The sequence below is a fragment of the Vidua macroura genome, chromosome 11 (assembly GCF_024509145.1).
Source record: "Vidua macroura isolate BioBank_ID:100142 chromosome 11, ASM2450914v1, whole genome shotgun sequence".
Classification (NCBI taxonomy): domain Eukaryota; kingdom Metazoa; phylum Chordata; class Aves; order Passeriformes; family Viduidae; genus Vidua; species Vidua macroura.
In genome coordinates, this window is record NC_071581.1 from 15137879 (window position 1) to 15156763 (window position 18885).

General features: G+C 45.3%; 1 protein-coding gene across 1 annotated transcript in view; it reads left to right on the top strand.

Annotated features, from left to right (window-relative positions):
- Window positions 1-9254: 9254 nt before the first annotated feature.
- Window positions 9255-18885, top strand: part of GLG1 (golgi glycoprotein 1) — an 82933-nt gene continuing 73302 nt past the window's right edge. The window contains exon 1 of the mRNA XM_053987259.1: window positions 9255-9581. Within this exon, the coding sequence (XP_053843234.1) occupies window positions 9270-9581 (312 nt within the window). The 5' untranslated portion in view covers window positions 9255-9269. The remainder of the gene's footprint in view (window positions 9582-18885) is intronic.

Genomic DNA, 18885 nt, shown 5'->3' on the forward strand with positions numbered 1-18885 from the left:
TCCATGAGCATATAATTTGCACTGTAATTCCTTCATTCTCTGCCTTCTTTCCCTTCGCTCTTTCCTGCTTTACCTGCAACAAACTTGGACAGTTTGGTTGTGGAAGATGAAAATAGTACTGGAGAAGTACAGGCAAAGAAGAGGGGGATGATTCTTGTACTGCTGGCTGCTGCAGTCCACAGTGTTCTTTCTTAAAGACAGGAATGTAGTGAAACAGCCAGTACATTGGAAAAGAATGCTGGCTGCTTCTGTTGTCTGGGGATAGAGGAGCTGGATTTTTTCTGGTTTGAGGAACCAGCGGAAGCTCAGTGCTTTCATCAGCTTGTTTTTACTGACCTTTTGTCTTCCTTAAACGACAATTTACAGCTCCACAACTGGTCACAGGGAGCTTCCAGTTGTGTTTGTGTGAGCGTGCTGCAGCTACTGGTTTGTGTAAATGCGAGCCCGTGGGGTGGGATCACAGCCCGGGGATGTGTGGGCAGGTGCTCTCTTAGCACCTTACTGTAAATACTCATCTCCAGGTCAGATCATGGAGGGGGACTTCAGTTCCATTTTATATGTAACAAAGTCAAACTTGCGAGGATGTTGGAAGCTGCAAGACAAGTTCCCTGTGCTGGAATGTAATCCCTTGGCACACCTCTGCCTTTGGATGTGGTGAGCAGCAGCTGTCCCATTCAGATTGAGTGTGCCACCACTTCAGGTGCCAGGATAATTGTATTTGCTGAAGGCTGGGGCTTGCACAATGTGATCCTGTTTGTCTTAAATAGGACTGAGAAGATCTCAACTTAACTTTATATTTTTCTGTATAGTATTTTGTTCCTATATTTTTATACTGTAAAAATAAAGTGTTTATTATTATCAAATATAAGTGGTGCTGCTGTACTTTGAAAATAGGATTCAGTGACATTCGCTGGATGTCTTATGAACATTACCAAGGGTTCCCTTATGCAGGTGAGGTTTCTCTTGCTTTGTATTATTTCCAGGTCACACTGAGCTTCAGGCTGAAATAATGAAGGCATTTAGTGAATGAGTCCTTGCTGAACCATCCTGATACAGCCAGGTGAGGGGAAAGAAAAGGGTTGAACAAGGTCAGGCTACACACATGGGGCGTCTTTTAAATGAAAATAACTCACTGATATGAGAATTTTTGGCATTTTAACAATGTTCAGAAACCTAAGGGTTGGCAGAATGATATTGTGAGAAGGTCTCTGGTAACAGCTAAACCAGAAGGACCAGGATGCTCTCTGCTGTATTAGTGCAATGAGCTTCTTGTTCTCGGCTATTTTGAGGCATCATTTATGTTCTGTCAACTCTAGCCCCATCTTACCACAAGAAATTTAGAAAGTTTCAAACATACACAGGGAAAAGAATGAAGATGTTTTGGTTTTCTAGGTAGTCCTTTGATTTTTGATTTTCTGGGTAACACTTGTTTTCTACTTTTTACCACCATGCAGAAATAAGAGATATAAACTTAAATGCTATTAACATTTTGGAACATGATGCTTTCACATTCTCAATTTTCAAACCTCGAGTGTCAGAAAATGTTCAAAGGTATGTGAGGAAACTTTCCTACACTTTCCTACTCCCAAGTTTGCAGCAGGCTGCAGGGAAGCACACCTCAGAAAGCCATCAGCACTGAGTGCTGATAAAAGGTCAAATGTGTTAATTAAATATTCGCTCATCTCTGTCTGGAGTCAAAGGGGCAGATTTGGGATGGAAGGATGAAAGAAATCAGTGTCTCTGCATTGTGCAGGGCAGAGCTGTCATGAGAGGCTGAGCTGTTTTGCTCGTGTTTCAAGCACAAAGCCACTATGTGGCTATTTCTGCCTCTGTCTCTGGGATGATTTTGTTATCATGGTGGAGGGTGGCCCCTTGGCAATTCCTGTAGTAAATCTGGTGTGAGGTGATAGGTAAAGCCAGGCAGTGCTGTGGCTCCTGCAGACAGGGCTTTGCTCTTAGCTGTGCATGGGCATTTTTAAATATTTTTCTCTAGGCTATTGCAGGGCAGTACCTTTTTAAATTTTAGTTCCCGTGAAAGCAGGCCTGGGGGACAGTGCGGTGCTGGCCAGAGCTGGCTGTGGTAGCTGCTTGGTTGGCAACAATCCAGGCCCTGCTGCTCCCTGCAGAGGTGTGGTGTTGGGGGGTGGCTGGAGTTGGACAGCTGTGCTTTCGGAGAAGGGCTGTCCTCCACATCTCCCTCTTAACAGGGATGATCTGGTGTTAGACTGGTGATCCACAGGGTGAGGAAGCAGCCAGCTCCATCCAAGCCTCCGCATCAAGGAACTTTGCTGCCGTAGCACTTACCCTGTGCTTCAGCTTTTGAAGGGACTCTGGTGAGATTTTGGCAAATAGTCAAAAATGTTGCAGAACATGAGCCTAGCAATGAGCACAGCTTGGTGTGTGTGTTTGCACACCAGGCAGGATGGGCCAGGGCTTTACTCTGCTCTGCCTGTACCGGCTGCTTCCTGGAGGGCAAAAAAGCAGCTACTTTGTGTCCCAAATCAAATTGGATTAAACCCAGGCACTGTAGCAAGTGAAACAAGCAGCTTAAACTGAACTTTGTTACACTGAGGTAGCCAGAGCATCCCAGTGGGATTTCATTTAGTTCTCCTTTTCCGTTTGTGAGGTGACGTGACAAGACTTTCTGCTTCTGTACTTTTGCCGGTTTTCTACCAAGGCAGTAAATTCCTTAAAAGACTCACCTTTTTGCTGGTTTGTGAAAGGGAGAATATAGGGAAAAAACAGCTCATGGGGGGAAAAACAGTTCAGCTGTCTTGCAGAGTCACCTGGAAAATTGAGCAGAGTGGGTCACAATGCCTCAGCAGCAGGACTGCCCTCAGCCAAATTGCTCTTGGCCCCTGTGAGCACTCAGGCTGGTTGATGTCAACAGCCTCTCTCACTTATGATAACGATATTTATTGTTTATTTGCTCTTATGTTCGTTAAAGATATTTAGACATACTGCTGAGGAGGCAGAAATGCCTCCAGCTCACGTTACTTCTCTTTGTGAAGGAGGTGGCTGTGCTCGGATGGCAGCCAGAGCTGTGGGTGCCCTGGTATTACGGAGCACTGCGTTCTATGGGCCTGTGGGAAACTGTCCTGGGGTGCAGCAGGCACAGCGTCACCAGCCAGTCGAGGGACGGGATTGCTCTGCTCTGCTGCACCTCAGCCTGAGTCCTGTGTGCAGCTTTGCTCACTGCAATATAAAAAAGCTATTAAGCTGTTACAGAGTGTCCAAAGGAGGGTAAGGAAGATGGTGAAGGGCCTTGAGGGGAAGCCATATGAGTAGTGGCTGAGGTCACTTGTTCTGTTCAGCCTGGAGGAGACTGGGGGGAAACCTCATTGCAGTTGCAAGTTCCTCATGAGGGGAAGAGAAGGAGCACTGATCTCTTGTCTGTGGTGACCAGTGACAGGAGTCATGCGAATGGCCTGAAGTTGTTTCAGGGGAGGTTTAGGTTGGATGTCAGAAAAAGATTCTTCACCCAGAGGCTGATTGGGCACTGGAACAGGCTGCCCGACAAAGTGGTCACATCACCAACAGTGACAGAGTTCAAGAAGCATTTGCCAATGTTCTCAGGCACATAGTGTGTCTCTAGGGGATGGTCCTGTGCAGGCCTAAGACTTGGACTTGATGATTCTTGTGGGTCACTTCCAACTCAGCATGTTCTGTGATTCTATAAAAATAGTGCCTCTAAGTGCAAAAGAAAAAGGAAATTGGGAACCTATGTCCTAGAAGGCTTATCTAATCCTTGAGACAAACTCTACAGGTAACATGCTCTCTCCAGCATGTGCTGGTCAAGAGAAAAGAAATGTCTCAAACTAATTTCAGTAATTATCCCACCCTGTGAAGCGTAATTAATTTGAGGGTCCAGGGGCTTTGGTCTTGTATCAAGTCCAATTTGGTGCTTCCACTAGTGGCAGAGGTCACGGAACAGGGAGCGAGCCCCTTGTGCTTCTGATGGCGTCAAGCTGGCAGCAGCACTGAGTGCTTGGGAAAGCATAAGTGGAATTGGGAACAAATTGTGGCAGGTTGGAGGACAGGCTGGAAAATTGCCCATATCTTTTTTCCTAATGGTAGGTACTAACTTGTCGTGGTTTGACATGGAAGTGAATTTTTTCCAGGAAGTTGGGTCAGACCAATCAGTGGTCAGGTTTGGATATTGGCACCTGGAGTGACCACTGAAAGTATGGACATGCCTCTGAGAACACAGGGGGTTAAAAGCAAGAACTCCCAGGGGATCTGTCTCTTTGGTTCCAGTGGTCAGAGAGTGCAGACGCTCCCCTGCCCAGCCATGGGCTGGGTGTGGGAGAGGAAGCCACGCGGCCTTGTCCGGGTAGGCCGAGGGGCTGAGGGTCTGGAACCGAGCCAGCTCCTGGACAGAAGGGTGGAGAGAAGTGGAGATGCCTTTGTTCCCCCCCCCCCCCCCACAGAGGGAAAGTGACAGAGAGCCTGGCGGCACCTGGAAATTTGCCGGCAGGCGAGAAGGAGAAAGGGGGGGGGATGATATCCAGCGTGGGAGACGGAACACTGGACCGAGATATCAGCCGTCCAGGGAGTCTGAACGTTTAACCCTTTCCAAGAAATGAGGGCTTTGTAAAATATTACTCCTCCTTGATTTGTAGTGGAAGAGAGACAGTCCGGGACCTGAGATGTTAGAAGAAGAAATATTTAGGTGGGAGGAGATGATGAAGTAGCTTTTGGCTGGACTTTTCTTGTTAGCCATGGACTGAACCAAAATCTCCTGCAATAGAGACTGCATTTTAGGGGGATGCAGTGGTGACCCAAGGAGACCTGCTTCAGCTTCTAAAAGCACAGGAATGGCAAGAACCGAAGAAAGCTGAGGAGGGAATGGTGATGCTCTCTGTCTTTGGGAAAGAAGATGATTTTCTGTTCTTGGACCCTCGGCCCCAGGGGAAAATGGGGGGGACGGTAGTCCCAAGATGAGGAGCTGAACTGTTGTATCTTTGGGTCTGTGGCAAAGCATCCTTAAAGGAGCTCTATAAGCAGTCTGTCCATGCACGGTGGTGAGAGCACTGTGACATGGAATGGAGAGTGTCACACTGGCAGATTTTCTCCGGGCGGTTGCCATGTGTGACAGGGAAACACAGGGTGTGGCAACTGTGTTTCCTGGGGGGTCTGTGGCGCAAGAGAGACTTCTCTCTCCCTTGATAGTTTGAGTATTGATTATCTGAAGGGTGGTAATTTGATCAGGAATCCCGGGTGATGTTTCATGGTGGGTGTTTTAGGAATTGGGAGGAGGAGAGGTGTTTTAAAACCTTCATCCTGGATTTAGTTTATGTGTTTTCTGTATTAGTAGTAGTTTAATAAAGTTTTTTTTCCCCTTTGTTGTTAAGCTTGGGCCTGCTCTGCTCTGTTCCTGGTGGCATCTCACAGCATTTGTTTAGGGAAGGTGCATTTTCATGGGGGCGCTGGCATTGCGCCAGTGTCAAACCATGACATAACTGCAATACAGATGTGCGTCAGTATGGGGGGCAACAGTCTCTGCAGTTATGGCCTGGGGCTTCTGAGGGTTTGTGAGGCAAAGATGTGTCAAAAGCATCAGTCTTAGGGGAAAAACAAAGGTCATATCAGGCCAAAACTTTGTGCCTGAGAGGCACAAAGCTCCCCTTGCACTCAGCACTCACAGGGTTGTAGCTGAAATATTCTCCTCTTTGTCCACAGCTTCCTTGGAAGTTGAGTATTTCCATAGTCTTCTGCTTATTTCCAAGTGTGGATGAGCAGCGGGACTGCAGGACTCTGACCTGCAAGAAAACCTGACACGGTGAGGCTGAACCTGTGTGTGTCCATGCAAATAAACCACAAAATATCAGACTAGGGTTGTTGCCTTAACCAGCAAGAAACAGCAGTGAATGGCAGCTCGCCTTGGCTCTCTGCAGCAGGATTTGTTGGTGGAGAGGATTGACCACCGGGAAAGGCAGTGCTGAAGTTTTGGGGGATGCAGAGCTATGGAGGGAGGCAGATGAGCCGGGCTGCACGCAAGGGAGAGGGCCTCAGGGCACTGCGTGGAGGCTAAGCTGGGATTCCAAACTGTCATATGGGAGCAAGCAGTCTGTATCCAATTAAAAATTGGAGCAGCTCCTTTGCATGGGCTGAGGAAAAACTTTTGTTCTCTCTGAAGTGGTGAGCTGGAGAGCAAGGACAGTGCTGGGAAGGAGCGAGAGGTGTCCCAGCAGCTCAGCTCACCCTGGCCTCGCTGTGCAAAGCTGGGGGCCATATAAATGAGACCGAAAAGTGCTGCTCACTGCAAAAGCAGGGGACTGCAAGCTCATAATGCAAGACCCAGAGTGCAAAAGCCTTGCTGCTAAAATGCTTAAAATGAGGTGTGGTTAAAATAAGGGAATTTCTGCCAAAGGAGAGTTGCAAGGAGCTGCTGGGGTTATCACACAGGCAGAGATTTTGTTGTGCCTAAAAAAAGCTTCCTCCTTGTTTAACTCATTGTGTGGACATGGTAAGCATAGGGCTCTTTTATGAAATGCCTGTTTAACAGTGAGCAACACAGGATTAGTAAAATCTAAGTAAAATCTTAATAAATCCTTAGTAAAATCTGAGGTTGGGAGAAGGTGTTCCTTGAGGAAAAAACTAGTCTCTGGAGGTCTCCCAAAGGTGGAAAGAAGCGAGCTGTGCAAGCCAGCTCCACTGCTCTGTTCTGTCTTCATCCTGTGATGGATGAAGGAGCAGAGCCAGCTCTTGCACTGGGCTAACTCTTCACATAATTCTCACTAAACCAAATAGGCTGCCAAGCACGGGCTGGATTTTGCTGCCTTTTGTTTTCAAGTGCTCCCAGCTGCACAGCCCCTGGGTGCCAGCACAAAGCCACTTTCCCAAGCGCTGTGTCCCGGTGTGACATTCAAACACAAGAAGCACGGAGACTTTGCTCCTCCCTCTCCTGCCCTTGCCTTCACCTGGATGACATGGCTGCAGGTTGGTGGCCACACTGGGCTCAAGGTGCTCTGGTAGCTCCTGGATTGGGTGAGACAGTCAGAGGCATTCCCAAGAGAAGGGTTGCTTCCAGGCAGGATGAGGCAGCCTGGGGCAGGAAGGGAGCAGCCCTACAGCTCTGCTTCACACCACCTCCCCGAGCCAGGGCACACTCATGGAGCATCCTGGCATGCAGGCAAAAGCTTCTGACTTTGGCCTGATGCCAGCTTGTGCTGGGAAAACTGCTCCTGGAGTCAACAAGGAGGGGAATTGAGGCAGGATTCACCCTGTCCCCCATTTCCATCTGCTGTTGGAAGCAAATCTGAGATTTGGGGGCAAACCCATCCTAGGAGGGTGCTGTGAGCTGGCCCAGTGAGATCCTGGGAGGACATCTGAAGAGCTGTGATTGCTGAGCTGGTGACAGACTTGTGTCCCACTGCTGCCACTGCCCCAACACTTGGACAGATGTTTTTTTACCATGAAATTTTGGGTCTGGCTGGCTGCTCAGGCAGAGTGGGCTGCAGCATTCCTAAAACACTGCTCTGAAGGGGCTGTGTGGTTGCAAACACTGCTTTTAGATGATCCATCACCAAATTCAGCATCCAATCCCCAGTTATTGCTCTAGGAAGAACTCATGGACCCCATCTACAATGGGATCAGCCACTGTAGACCCTGTTTTGCAGACCTGATCACACCTACAGCCTGTTTCTCTCCATTCCCATGGAAAAAGCCCAGAGGCGCTATGGAGCGTGACATGCCAAATCGCAGCCCCCAAAACACAGTGCCTGGCACTGACAGCGCAGGAGGTGCAGCCGACCCACCAGCCTCGAAAATGAGCTGTCTCATGGCACCCCCAAAATGTGTTTTTCCGCCCTTGGTCAGATCTCTGCTCCCTGCAGCTAAACCAGGGCTGGGCCGGGCTCTTGGATTTATCCCATCCCCTCCAGCCAGCCCTGCATCCTGCCCCAGGAGGGGCCAGGAGTGCATCCATATATAGGCAGACGATCAGTCCAGCTGATCATTTGGCACTCAGCATGGAGAAAAATGACAGCAGGAAAGTTGAATGTCAGCATTTTATTAAAGATTTGGGGTGCTTTTAGCAGCCAGTCAATTTTTTTGTCTTAATTCTTACGTCGTTTCCCTTTGCTCTTCCGTAGTTTTTCTTCATTCTTTAGTATTTTTTCTTTGGCTTCCTCTGTTTCTTTGTTCTTCTGCATTTCTTCTCGGATCTCCTGTATTTTTTCTTTGATGTTCTGTATTTTTTTGTTGATGTCCTGTACTTTTTCTTGGTTGTTGCGTATCTTTATTTCATTCTCTATTTTTACTTCATTCTTCTGTATTTTTTCTACATTCTTTGGCATTTTTAATTTGTCTTGCTGTATTTGTTCTTTCTGTATGTTCTGTATGTTCTTATGTATTTTATCTTTGAGCTCCTGTATTTTTTCTTTGTTTGTCCATATTTTTGCTATAGTCTCTTTCTGTACTTCATTGTTCTTTTTTTCCTCTTCGATCTCTAGTCTTTCTTTCTTCATCCGTATTTTCATTTCGTCCTTCCATATATCTTCCTTGATCCTCTCTATTTTTTCTTTGTACTCCTGTATTTTTATTTCATTCTTCTGTATTTTATCTTTGATCTCTTGCATTTTTTCTTCAGCGTTCTTAATTTTTGCTTTGATCGCCTGCATTTTCTCTTCGTTCTTCTGTAGTTCTTCTTTGTATTTCTGTATTTGTTCTTCCTTGTCCAGACTTGGTTCGTCATCCAGCTCGCTAGAACCCTCATCAGACAGTTTTGCAAACCTCAGTTTCCCCATTACGTCTCCCACCTCCTCAGACGCTGGGCAGCCGAAGTGCGAGTGGCAAATGAGATTTTGGGGAAAACTGCACCTACTGGACACCTGCTGAGGGAGGCGCTGGACCGGCTGCCGGGCTGAGCACGGCCAGGCTCGGCTCCTCGCGTCCCGGCACCGCCGCTGGCTCGGCAGTGTCGCCCTGCGTGGTTGTGGGGTCGCGGAGGCCGCTGAGGGGATCCGGGGGCCGTTGCGGGAAGCGTTGAGGGGAGCGGGGCCGCTGAGGAGGTGCTGGAGCCCTGAGGGGCGGCGAGGGCCGTCGGGGCCCTAGAGCCGCGGTGCCCCTGAGGTGGCGCCTCGTCCTCCTCTGAGGCGACAATGGCCGAGGCGGGCCAGCGCGCGTGCTGGAGGAGGGGCCAGAGCGGGCCCCGCCCACTCACCAGGAAAGGGGCGCGTTCCACTGGGGCGACGTCACAGACGCGCTAATTTGCATACGCCGTGCGTGCCGCGGGGCGGGCGGACGCCGGAGGTGGCGGATCCAAGATGGCGCCGTGCGGACGTGTCCGGAGCCGCTGCCCGGGCCCGGCGCTGCTCCTGCTGCTGGCGCTGGCGGCGCGGCCGGCGGCGCCCAGCCCTCCTGCCGTCCTTTCCGGTCCCGGCGGTGCTCCGCCCGGAGCGGGGCAGCCGGTGGGGCCGGGCGCGGGTGCCCCGCGAAGTGCCCGCGGCGGCGGGTCGGGCAGCGGGTGGAAGCTGTCGGAGGAGGCGGTGTGCCGGGAGGACGTGGTGCGGCTCTGCTCCAAGCACAGCTGGGCCAACAACCTCGCCGTGCTCGAGTGCCTGCAAGATGTCCGCGAGGTGAGGGTCGGGCCCGGGGCCGGGCCGGGCCTGCCCGCGGCGGCGAACAAAGAGCCGCGTCCGCGCCCCGCCGCGCCGCCGCCCCGCGTATCCCTCATGGTTTGTGTTTTAAAAATCGGGAGTTTGCGCTGCGGAGCTCCGTGAGGGGGAGCGAGCTGCCTGCGGGGTGGCCGTAAGGGCTCCGGAGAGCAGCTCCTCTTCATCTGCACCTCGGGGCTCCGCGCTGCCGCCCGCGCAGCGCCCTCCGGGCAGGGAGAGCTCTCGGGGGGATGGCTTCGTGTTCTGGCTCCGGTGCCTTGCGGGGTTATTCGTTCCTAGAGGTCTGGGCGAGCCCAGCCCGCGTAGTGCTGAGTGAAGGCGCCGGTCTCATAGCAGCAGTGACCTGAGATGTTTTTTTCACGTTCAGGCTCCCACCTTCGCCACGAACTCGGCTGCCGAGGCTGCTGCTTTCCAGTCCTCGGTTGTGCGTGTATGAAACTCGATCTATAATCGTTAAAGTTAGCTGACTTTATGGGGAGGTTAACGGGGCAGTCTGTGTTGTTCCCAAACACCTGTCGTGGGCAGTTTTAAGTCCAGTTCAAGGAAAAACTGAGTTGCCTCCTCCGAGTCTTCCAGCTCCATCTTTTCATTCATTCCTGGGCTCGTTTTGAAGCAGCCTTTGGGGGACGTGCCTTTAGTGAGCTGTCCTGGTCTCGAGGTCTGTGTGTTCTTGGCTTCTCTGCTTTTGAGTCCAGGAATGCCAGGCTGGGTCAGTTTTATTGGTGTTTTGCCCAACAGGGAATGCGATTAGGAAAAACCTGGGCTCGTTTCTCATCCGTTTTTATGGGGACAGCAGATGGCAGTGGCAATGGTTACTCTAATCAAAGGGAGTCTTGAAGCAGTGTCAGTGATTACTTCTGGCTTAAAATGCAAAGCTAATTTAGATTTTCATCTAACTTCACGTTTTAACTTTGGGTGGGTAGTTACTAAGACACTCGTGGTAGGTGTTTTAAATGAGTCTTGCTGCAACATCTGTCAAAGGTATGAAACGCTCCACTATGTCCTTTATGAATAACTTGCCCCTCGCTGTTCCTTTCACCTGTCTGAGATCTTTTGGCCCCCTTTTAGGGAGGCATCCTGTCTGAGAGGATCTCGGAAGCTGACCTCACTGGCAGTGGCTCAGAAGCTGCCAGCCTGCCAAAAAGGCAAGCTCTTGTTGTTCCTTTCTTTGCAGTTGCATAGCCCCTCCCTACTCTTTTCACAGTTCCAGTGCTTGTGGGTTTTCTGCCATTTTAGCGAGGTGAACCCATTTGTGGTTTAGTGTATCGGTTTTCTGCTGGGATAGTTTTGTCATTTTTCTGAGTTAAAGCACGGGGGCGGGGGGGGTGAGTGCAGGGCTGGTCCACAGGGCTGTGCAGGGAGAGGGATAAGATCAAATCGAAGGTGAAGGAATGTTTTGCGTCACACTTTATTTTCAGCAAGTACAAACCCTTATGTTAGCTCTGCATATCTCCTGAGAACTCCACTCTTTGAATGTTATGTCTGCTTGTGGTTTTCCTTTTCCCATTCCTTAGCCTGCCTTGATGTCAGTAGTTTGCTGGCTGTTGGTCTTGTCTAGCTGTAGTGCTGCCTGATGCTCACTGTGGAAGGTGAATTTTTTTCCTGGGGTGACATCCCAGGCATCAACAAGACATCTCAGGGCTCTTATGGATTGAGTTTTTTTCTCTGAAGGTGCCACTCTGTGGCCTTGTCCTTATTTGTCTGTCAGCCTGCAAAGAGCACTGTCAGCTGATCTTAACTCTCAACAGTTTGTCCCCAGTAACGCTGTTGTGATGGGCTGCATCCTGACGTAAAAATGACTTCACAGGGTGCTGCCCTGAGAAATTAATTAAAATAGCTGACTTCTGCATATCCCTACGGTTTAACACTTGATATTTAGACTGTGAATAAAAGTCTTGAGTTGTAAACATTGGGTAGCATTTCAGCTGATTGGGAATGGGGTCAGATGTTGTCTCAGACGTTTCCTTTGCATTGGAGATGACAGCAGAGGAAATAAGTGACGTATTGGCTGTTGTTGATACAACTTTTACTTTTGACTCTAGAGCATCTGACCATTTGTTTGGACCATACCAGAAAAGTGACAATTACGTTTTAAAATAGGTGAGGATCTAATCTGAGTGATACAGCCCTCTTAAAACCAGTCAGGCTGTAGTAAGTGGAGATTTGGGGGAGTTGTTTCGTGTGTGATGGTCTCAGTGCAGACAGTGTGTGGACACTGCTGCAAGTAGCAGGTAAGATTTTTAGATGCAGTTAGGCTGCAGAAGCAGCCTTTTTTTTATCTAGGTGTTTAAGGTAATCTTAATTTTCTCATAAGAAATGTTTCTCTAAGGTGGAGAAAATTCAGTTTGAAACTAAGAGTGTTACTATGAGGATTATCCATTGATTTTTCTTAGTGTGATACAAGTAGGCTAGGACACTTCTAAATATGAATAACCAGGAGAAACAACTACTTGAAATGTTCCTTTTGAGTCCATAAATTATAGAGAAAAGAGAAGGTGTGCTTGTTTCATTAGTCAGTGTGAATGCAATCACATGGTTTCAGTATCTGCTGATCTCTGGGAGTGGATGTCTTTGCAGTACATCCTCCCTTGCTTTCACTGGGTAGTTCTGAATCTAAAGGAGCAGAAGCGTTGAGTCAGTGGTTGACTGGTACAGGGGCCCAACTTGTAAGGCAAATGTTGAAAGAAGCAGTTTAACACAAATATTCAGTAAAGAACAGTCTGACACAAAGAAAATAGTAAAAAAAAAACCCAAACTCCACACCCAAAACTACACAAATGAAAAAACCCACCCAAACCAAACCTACAAATCGTAAATTTTAAAGTTTTGATTTTGAGAGGTTATTGGTAGGCTGTCAGTTTAAAGTATTAGCAAAAGAGTTATTTAAGCACACAAGAATTTTTAGAATTCTTTAAGAAAAAATAGTCAGATCCCCAGACTTATATCAAATACTTTTTACCACTGATTTTTCCACTGAGTCAAATAAATGTTTAATTAATGTAGTGCAGAGTCCTCTTTCCTTTTGTAGTAGAAGGATGCTCCTTGATTGGAGAAGGAAATGGTCATGGTCAGAGCTACTCAGCTTAAACATTTTTTACCATAATCAGAAGATAGAATAAACCCCTTTTTTTTTTTTTTTTGTGCATTTTGCAGATGAATTAACTTCCTTCTAGTTAGAAGTATTCATGCACTGGATATATTGCAGTTTTGAGTGACTTAAATTTTGTCATCAAGATTTTAATTATTATTTGCATAATTCTATGGCACGATATCAAAAGGGTTGAAAGGCGTAATGTATATGTATATTTTTTAAAATTGTGTTCCAAAGTGCTTTTTTTCTGAAAGGATTCAGGTTACGAGCCTGTTTCTGGAAAGACTTCAGAGCTTGCATTTCACTGAACATAGGCTGCAGCCTTTAAGCCCTTTTTTTGTGGGTTGCCTGTTAAACTGATTTCCATGGTAGTTAAAATATAAATAAACCAATGAAATATTAATATATTTGCTAGGTAACGATTTTTGCTTGATTAATGATGATTTGCATTTGAAGCATGACCAAGTTGTTGAATTTGAGGTGGGAAACATTAGAAGGGATGAAAATAATCTTATCCACTATGGGTCTCTTATCTGGTTTACTAGTGGAGCATAATTTTACTTTTAGAACCTACATTACATCTGATTAATTGGTGAGTGAATTTGATACCATGATTGGTGAACGTTGCCCTTATACAGATTGTGCAATATTTATAGCATGATATTGTTCTGTATAATGTTAATGCATTAAAGGCTAAGTATTTTTTCTAAGATCAAACAGTTGTGGTTAAGATGGGATTAGAGATCAAAGTTTTGGCCTCCTGCTACTTTCTTCATCCTGAATGGTTCTGTTTCTTTGGTAACACCTTTATGGCAAAGACTGTGTAATTGAGACTTAATGCTCTGCCTTCTGGAAAAAATAGGACTCTCCTAGTGTTGCAGATTGGATTAAGAGCAAAACAAGTTATCATGAAGGCTGTGTATTTCAAGAATAGTATTTTTCCTGTTATTTCAGTATTGCATTTGGTGTGAAAGGCCAGAAAATTTATTTGATGTGACTTAATGGGCTGGGGAGCGTGTACCATTTGCCAGGCTGGGAACTGTCATATTTCTTCCATTTAAATGTTTTATTCCTCACTCTGTGTGTACCTGAGCTTCTGGAGTGATCTAATAAAATAGTGTCAGTGAAATTACTTGTTTTAAAATTATAGATGGAGAATAGAAATCAAGCAATAAGGCATGCTTGGAGTCTTCATCTCTTTGGGTTATACCGTAATTGTAGGAAAAGTTGTGTATTCCCAGTCCTTGTCCTGGTTCTCTAGTGTTTCTACCTTTTTGGTAAATGGATTGGAAATGTAATGGCTTCCCTGTATCTTTTTGCTTGCACTGAGGTAGATGAGTATGATCTGTCACAGTAGTATTTTTCCTCTTTTTTATCTCCCTAATTTATTGAGTTCAAGGTCAAAAGTTTTGTTTGACTTGACATATGACATTATGTTATGTTTGAGCACGTACTCCTGTTATTCCATCTCTCTCGGTTTTCCCGTGCACAGGTGGAGGCTGGCATTTTAAGTTCCCTTTTTGAGATGTCTTATTTGTAGCAGCAAATGACTGGTTACCTGTCCAGAGCTCTAAGTAATTGAGGGCTGTGGATTAAACAGAGTGTGAGGTTAGGCTAGTTCTTAGGAAATGCAAGTGGCGAAGACACTCCTGGCAGGGTTGACCATCTCTTTCAGCACTTAGGGGTTTTTTTCCCCAAAATCTCCAGGCATTCTCCCTGGCCTTCAGGTGAGCTGTTTTAAGTAACTGCCTGTTTAAGTTTTGAGAAACTGTCTGTTTCTCAGGTTGATAGGTCCGTGGTTGTGGGATGGAGGCTGTTCTGGTTCTCTAATCATTACTATTGCAAAGGAGCAGGCAGTTAGTATTCCAGTGGTACTCTTGTAGTGCCTACAGCATTATCATCTGGTTCAGATACCAACACTCAAGGGGTTGTTTTTTTTTAAAGGCAGTGATCAGAAACCCGAAAGATGTACCTTAAGCCTTGCCAAGGACTTTGCCTACATTTTCTCTTCTTTCTAAGGGATATTGACCTGGTGATCATTCACAAACTGAAAAGGACACAGGAGTTTAAGAACTGCTATGTTCCTGAGAAAAATAAAAGGAGAATTCTTACCAATATAGTTGGAGTTGAGCTAACTTAAAGGAAAAATGTTCTGCAGTTTTAACAGCTTGACTTAATTATTGCTCTGCAACTTGGCTCTAGGAGTTGAAGCCTGTGACATCTGAATTAGAAATTTTCAGGTACAGTTCTGAGTTAAATGGAATTTAATGAAGAATTTACAATGCTTTGTGGTAGATGCAAATTAATTTGAATGGTGAATATAGTCCCTCCTGCTTTTAAAGTTCATGAAATGGAAGATGGACTATCCAAATCAATGGAAGAGAATGGCTGGACCTAGGAGAAAAGATTGAGATTATTAACTTTTGAAAAATACATGAGCAACAGGAAGGCAAGGAGCACGGAAGGTTTTGCTCCTGAGGCTTGGCTTCTTACCCGAGATTAGCTGCATTTTTGTTCTGAGGGTCTCTTTTTCCCTTGTGTTTGCATAGTGTAAGCCTAGTTTTCTCCTGGCTTTTGTAGTTAAGTCTTAAAGTAAGTGAAATACTAAATATACTTTAAAAGTTTGATTTGTTTTTAGGTTGGTTACTTTGGCATCAGCCTTTGGCTTCATCTCAGGATGTAGCAATTTTTAAAAGTACTCTTTTCTTCTTCCTGAAGCCATGTGTGAGCTGAATAGAGGGGGAGATGGTCTCTCTCATTCCAGGTGCTGGACTGATTGTCTTGTGAACAGTGCATTGAGCAGAGGTTCTTAGTCCTCCATATCCTCTTATCAAAGAGAGTTATTTTTGTGAGGTTTTTTTTGGGGGTGGATTTGTTTTTCTTAATTCTGTGCTGTTCTTGGCAGGCTGGTACTTGTGGTAGCTGGTTGTATATCAGTTTGGCCTGGGATGTTTGGCTCAGTAAAAGAGATTATCTTACAGGTCTGCTTCCTCCAGTAAGCTGGCACTGCTGGCCTGCTGCAGCTCTGCATACCAAAGAGAAAAGGAGTGCAAATGCAAGGGAAGAAATAAAGTTAGATGTGGGCTGTGCAGCCTGGGCTTGGCCCCGGGTGCAGTGAGAAAGCCATGTTAGGGGGAGGTGATTCCTGAGCCAAATATTGAATATATTGAAAAGCAAAGACTCGGTCAGTTGTTACACTAGAGACGATACAGCTAGGATGTGTTTTGCATACACTCTCCTTCCCTTGTACTGGAGGAAAGGAGGTCTCTCTGGTGCTGCTTTGGATTGTCATGGTTGGAACAGAATGTTTTGAAGAGGGATTATTCTTGGCAAATAAAGTGCTGTATTTGTTTTCTAGTACAGAGATGACTAGGTGTTCTTTATAGTGTAGCTTTCCTGTATGCGTGCACCACTTTTCCAGTGGATTCTGCTTCTTTGGTCTTGGGAAAATGCACACTTGCTTTGGAGAAAGCTTAGCAGTTACTCTTCCTAATAATATACCCCAAAGAATTAGATGAATAAAAGGTCTAGGTAATTGCCTTTTTATTTGAAATCTTGCTTTAAAATAGTTTTTTCTTTTTGATCTTGTGACTAATTCAGTTTTAAAGTCTGTGAAGTTGGTTGCTATGGCACTAAAATTTTTCAATTTTGTTAGCTGATAATTTTCTGTTATCATGGGATACCTTGATTTTCTGGATGTTCAGTTTATCAGTATCCATCACAGTGCATTAGGTGAAGAGCAGAGATCCTATTTTCCCTGGGTGCCAGCTTGTATCGTAATTGCAACCTTTTTTCATCAAGACAAGAGATGAAAACCCATCCTGTTCCACTTCTGAGCAGGGGTGACATTCATAAAAACTGTCCTGGAACGCTGGTGTCTGAATGTCTGCAGCTCTGAGGAATCTCCTTCAGGAGTTAGAGGTGTCTTTTTTCTCTGTGCTATCTTTAGGGGTTTTGTGCATGAGTTTATTATTTTTTTTTTCCTTTAGATAGTGTGTCTTGTAGATCTTACAGCTTTTTGAGCTTAAATTTCACCTGTTAGCATTAGAGTGCATTTCTTGTTTGTAATGTCTGCAATTTTTCCTTAAACTGAACACCTGATGCCTTTAGTAACAGTAGGCTAAAGACTAATAGTACACATGGAATGTCCCTTTTGCCAAGTAACACCATAGGGGAAAATGGCCATCATCATGCAGGACAGAAATGACTATATGCTGCATTTGTTTTTTTTTTTTTTTGCATTTTTACCTGAAGCAATGCATTGCTGAGACTTGCTGATGTGGCAAAAGGTGGTTAATGTAAGAAGTTTTCCTGGTTTCTTTACATTCCTGGAGTATTTTACTCCTTTCCAATTAGTGGTAGAACTGTGTGCTCTTTTGTGAAAAAACTTCTTGTAGTTTCCTAAGTTGATTCTCAGGAGTTTTGAATCTCTTTTAGAGAATGCAAGTGGTTATGCTGATGTAATTAAGTACTTATATGTAACAGTATGGGTTAATACCAAATAGCTCTTATAGCCCTGCTATGCAAAATCAATCAGGCAAATGTGCAGTCTTTTGTTTAAAAAATAATGACTAGCTTAATCTGGTAGCAAGTTTGCTGTCTAGATCTTTTGAATCTTAATAGGAAGCTCACCAGCCTTCATCATGCTCAGTAGTTTGCTAATTGAGGCTTTCTTTTCTACACTGTTTGTTATTGCAGGGTAAAATACTTTGCACCAAGTGAACTGCAAAACAAACTCACAGAGCATGCATTCTTCTAAGTGTTGAAGTAATTGCCCTACAAAAAGGTTTTGATGGAATTAAACAAAAGACAACAAACCCAAACCTGCTTAGCTTATAGACGTTCTGTGACCGTCCAGACTTGATTTGAGCTGAGTCAACTTTTGTTAGGCTGTTCTCAGCTGAGTGGAAATAAGATCTGGAAGAAGCTTGCAGTAAGCTCTTCCCTTATCAAGTTGATTTTTAGGATTATATCTGTCTCTGTGGCCTATGTATGTCACAAAATCAGAAAAATTAACTACTTCCAAGGAAAATCACTGCAATGCTGCAGTTGTCATAATTTGCAACTGAGTCTGCAGTTCTTCAACTGTGTTCGCAGTGATCTAAACAAATCACTGTTAATGTGATCTTCTTGTAAAATTCAGACAGGGTAGTCAAAATTGTCTCCATCTATACAAGGCCCCGATTAACTGCAGGTACAGAGAACTGTTGACTCTAGTTTTATTTGTCAAGCATTTTGTTTCGTTAATCACTTATGACATTGTGTTGACTTGGATGCTTTTTTGGTGATAGAATTATAGAACCATAGGGTGGTTGGAAGAGAGCTTAAAGCTTGTCTCATGGACATGGACACCTTCCACTAGATCAAGTTACTACAAGTCCCTCCACCATTCCAGGAATGAGGCATCCACAAATTGCCTTCAACCAACAGCCCCAATTCCTTTATTGACTTTTCCTTTTGAGCTGCTTCTAGGAACACACTATGTTTTTTTCTTCAACATCTAAGATATGTGAGGGGTGAGGTGCTGGATCTCTCAGTGTGACACGGGTATTCAAATTTGTGTTGACATATGTCTTAACTTTCTGAAGCCTATAGAGCTGACTCTGCAGCAGAGGTCAAAGATTTTGTGAATATAGTAACGTTGCTTACTTTTTTAACTGGAGGCTTCCAGGCAGTGATCAGCAGCCATCTTCAATTGTTTCTGATCAGTTGTGTGAAGCAACACCAGATTTTAAAGCTAAAAAAAAGAGAAAAGGCTGAATCAGTTTTTTTTTGTTGTAAATCTTTCCTGCATTTTTATGAAACAGAGTACTGGAATGGGACTCCCATGGTGAATGCTTGTCCTGTCTCTAGGAATCACCTGGGAAGGGGTGCTTCTAGGGAACATTTCCCTCAACTGATTCACTTCTGTAAAGATGTACACTCATTTTAATGTTACTGTTAATAGCCTTAATTAGATGTATATGTCCTACTAGCTGTAGGAATGATGGGATTCTGTACTTCCCTCACAGAATACAAAGCTTTGCAATGTTTCATATTTTTGCTTTGTGGTCTGTGCTGTAGCAGGCACACACATATGGTGAACCATCACTGATAATAGTCTCACCTCTGACTCCAGAAATAGCAGCACTGTGTCAGTCAGAGTTGCCTGGAATAATGCAGGGTTTGTTCCAG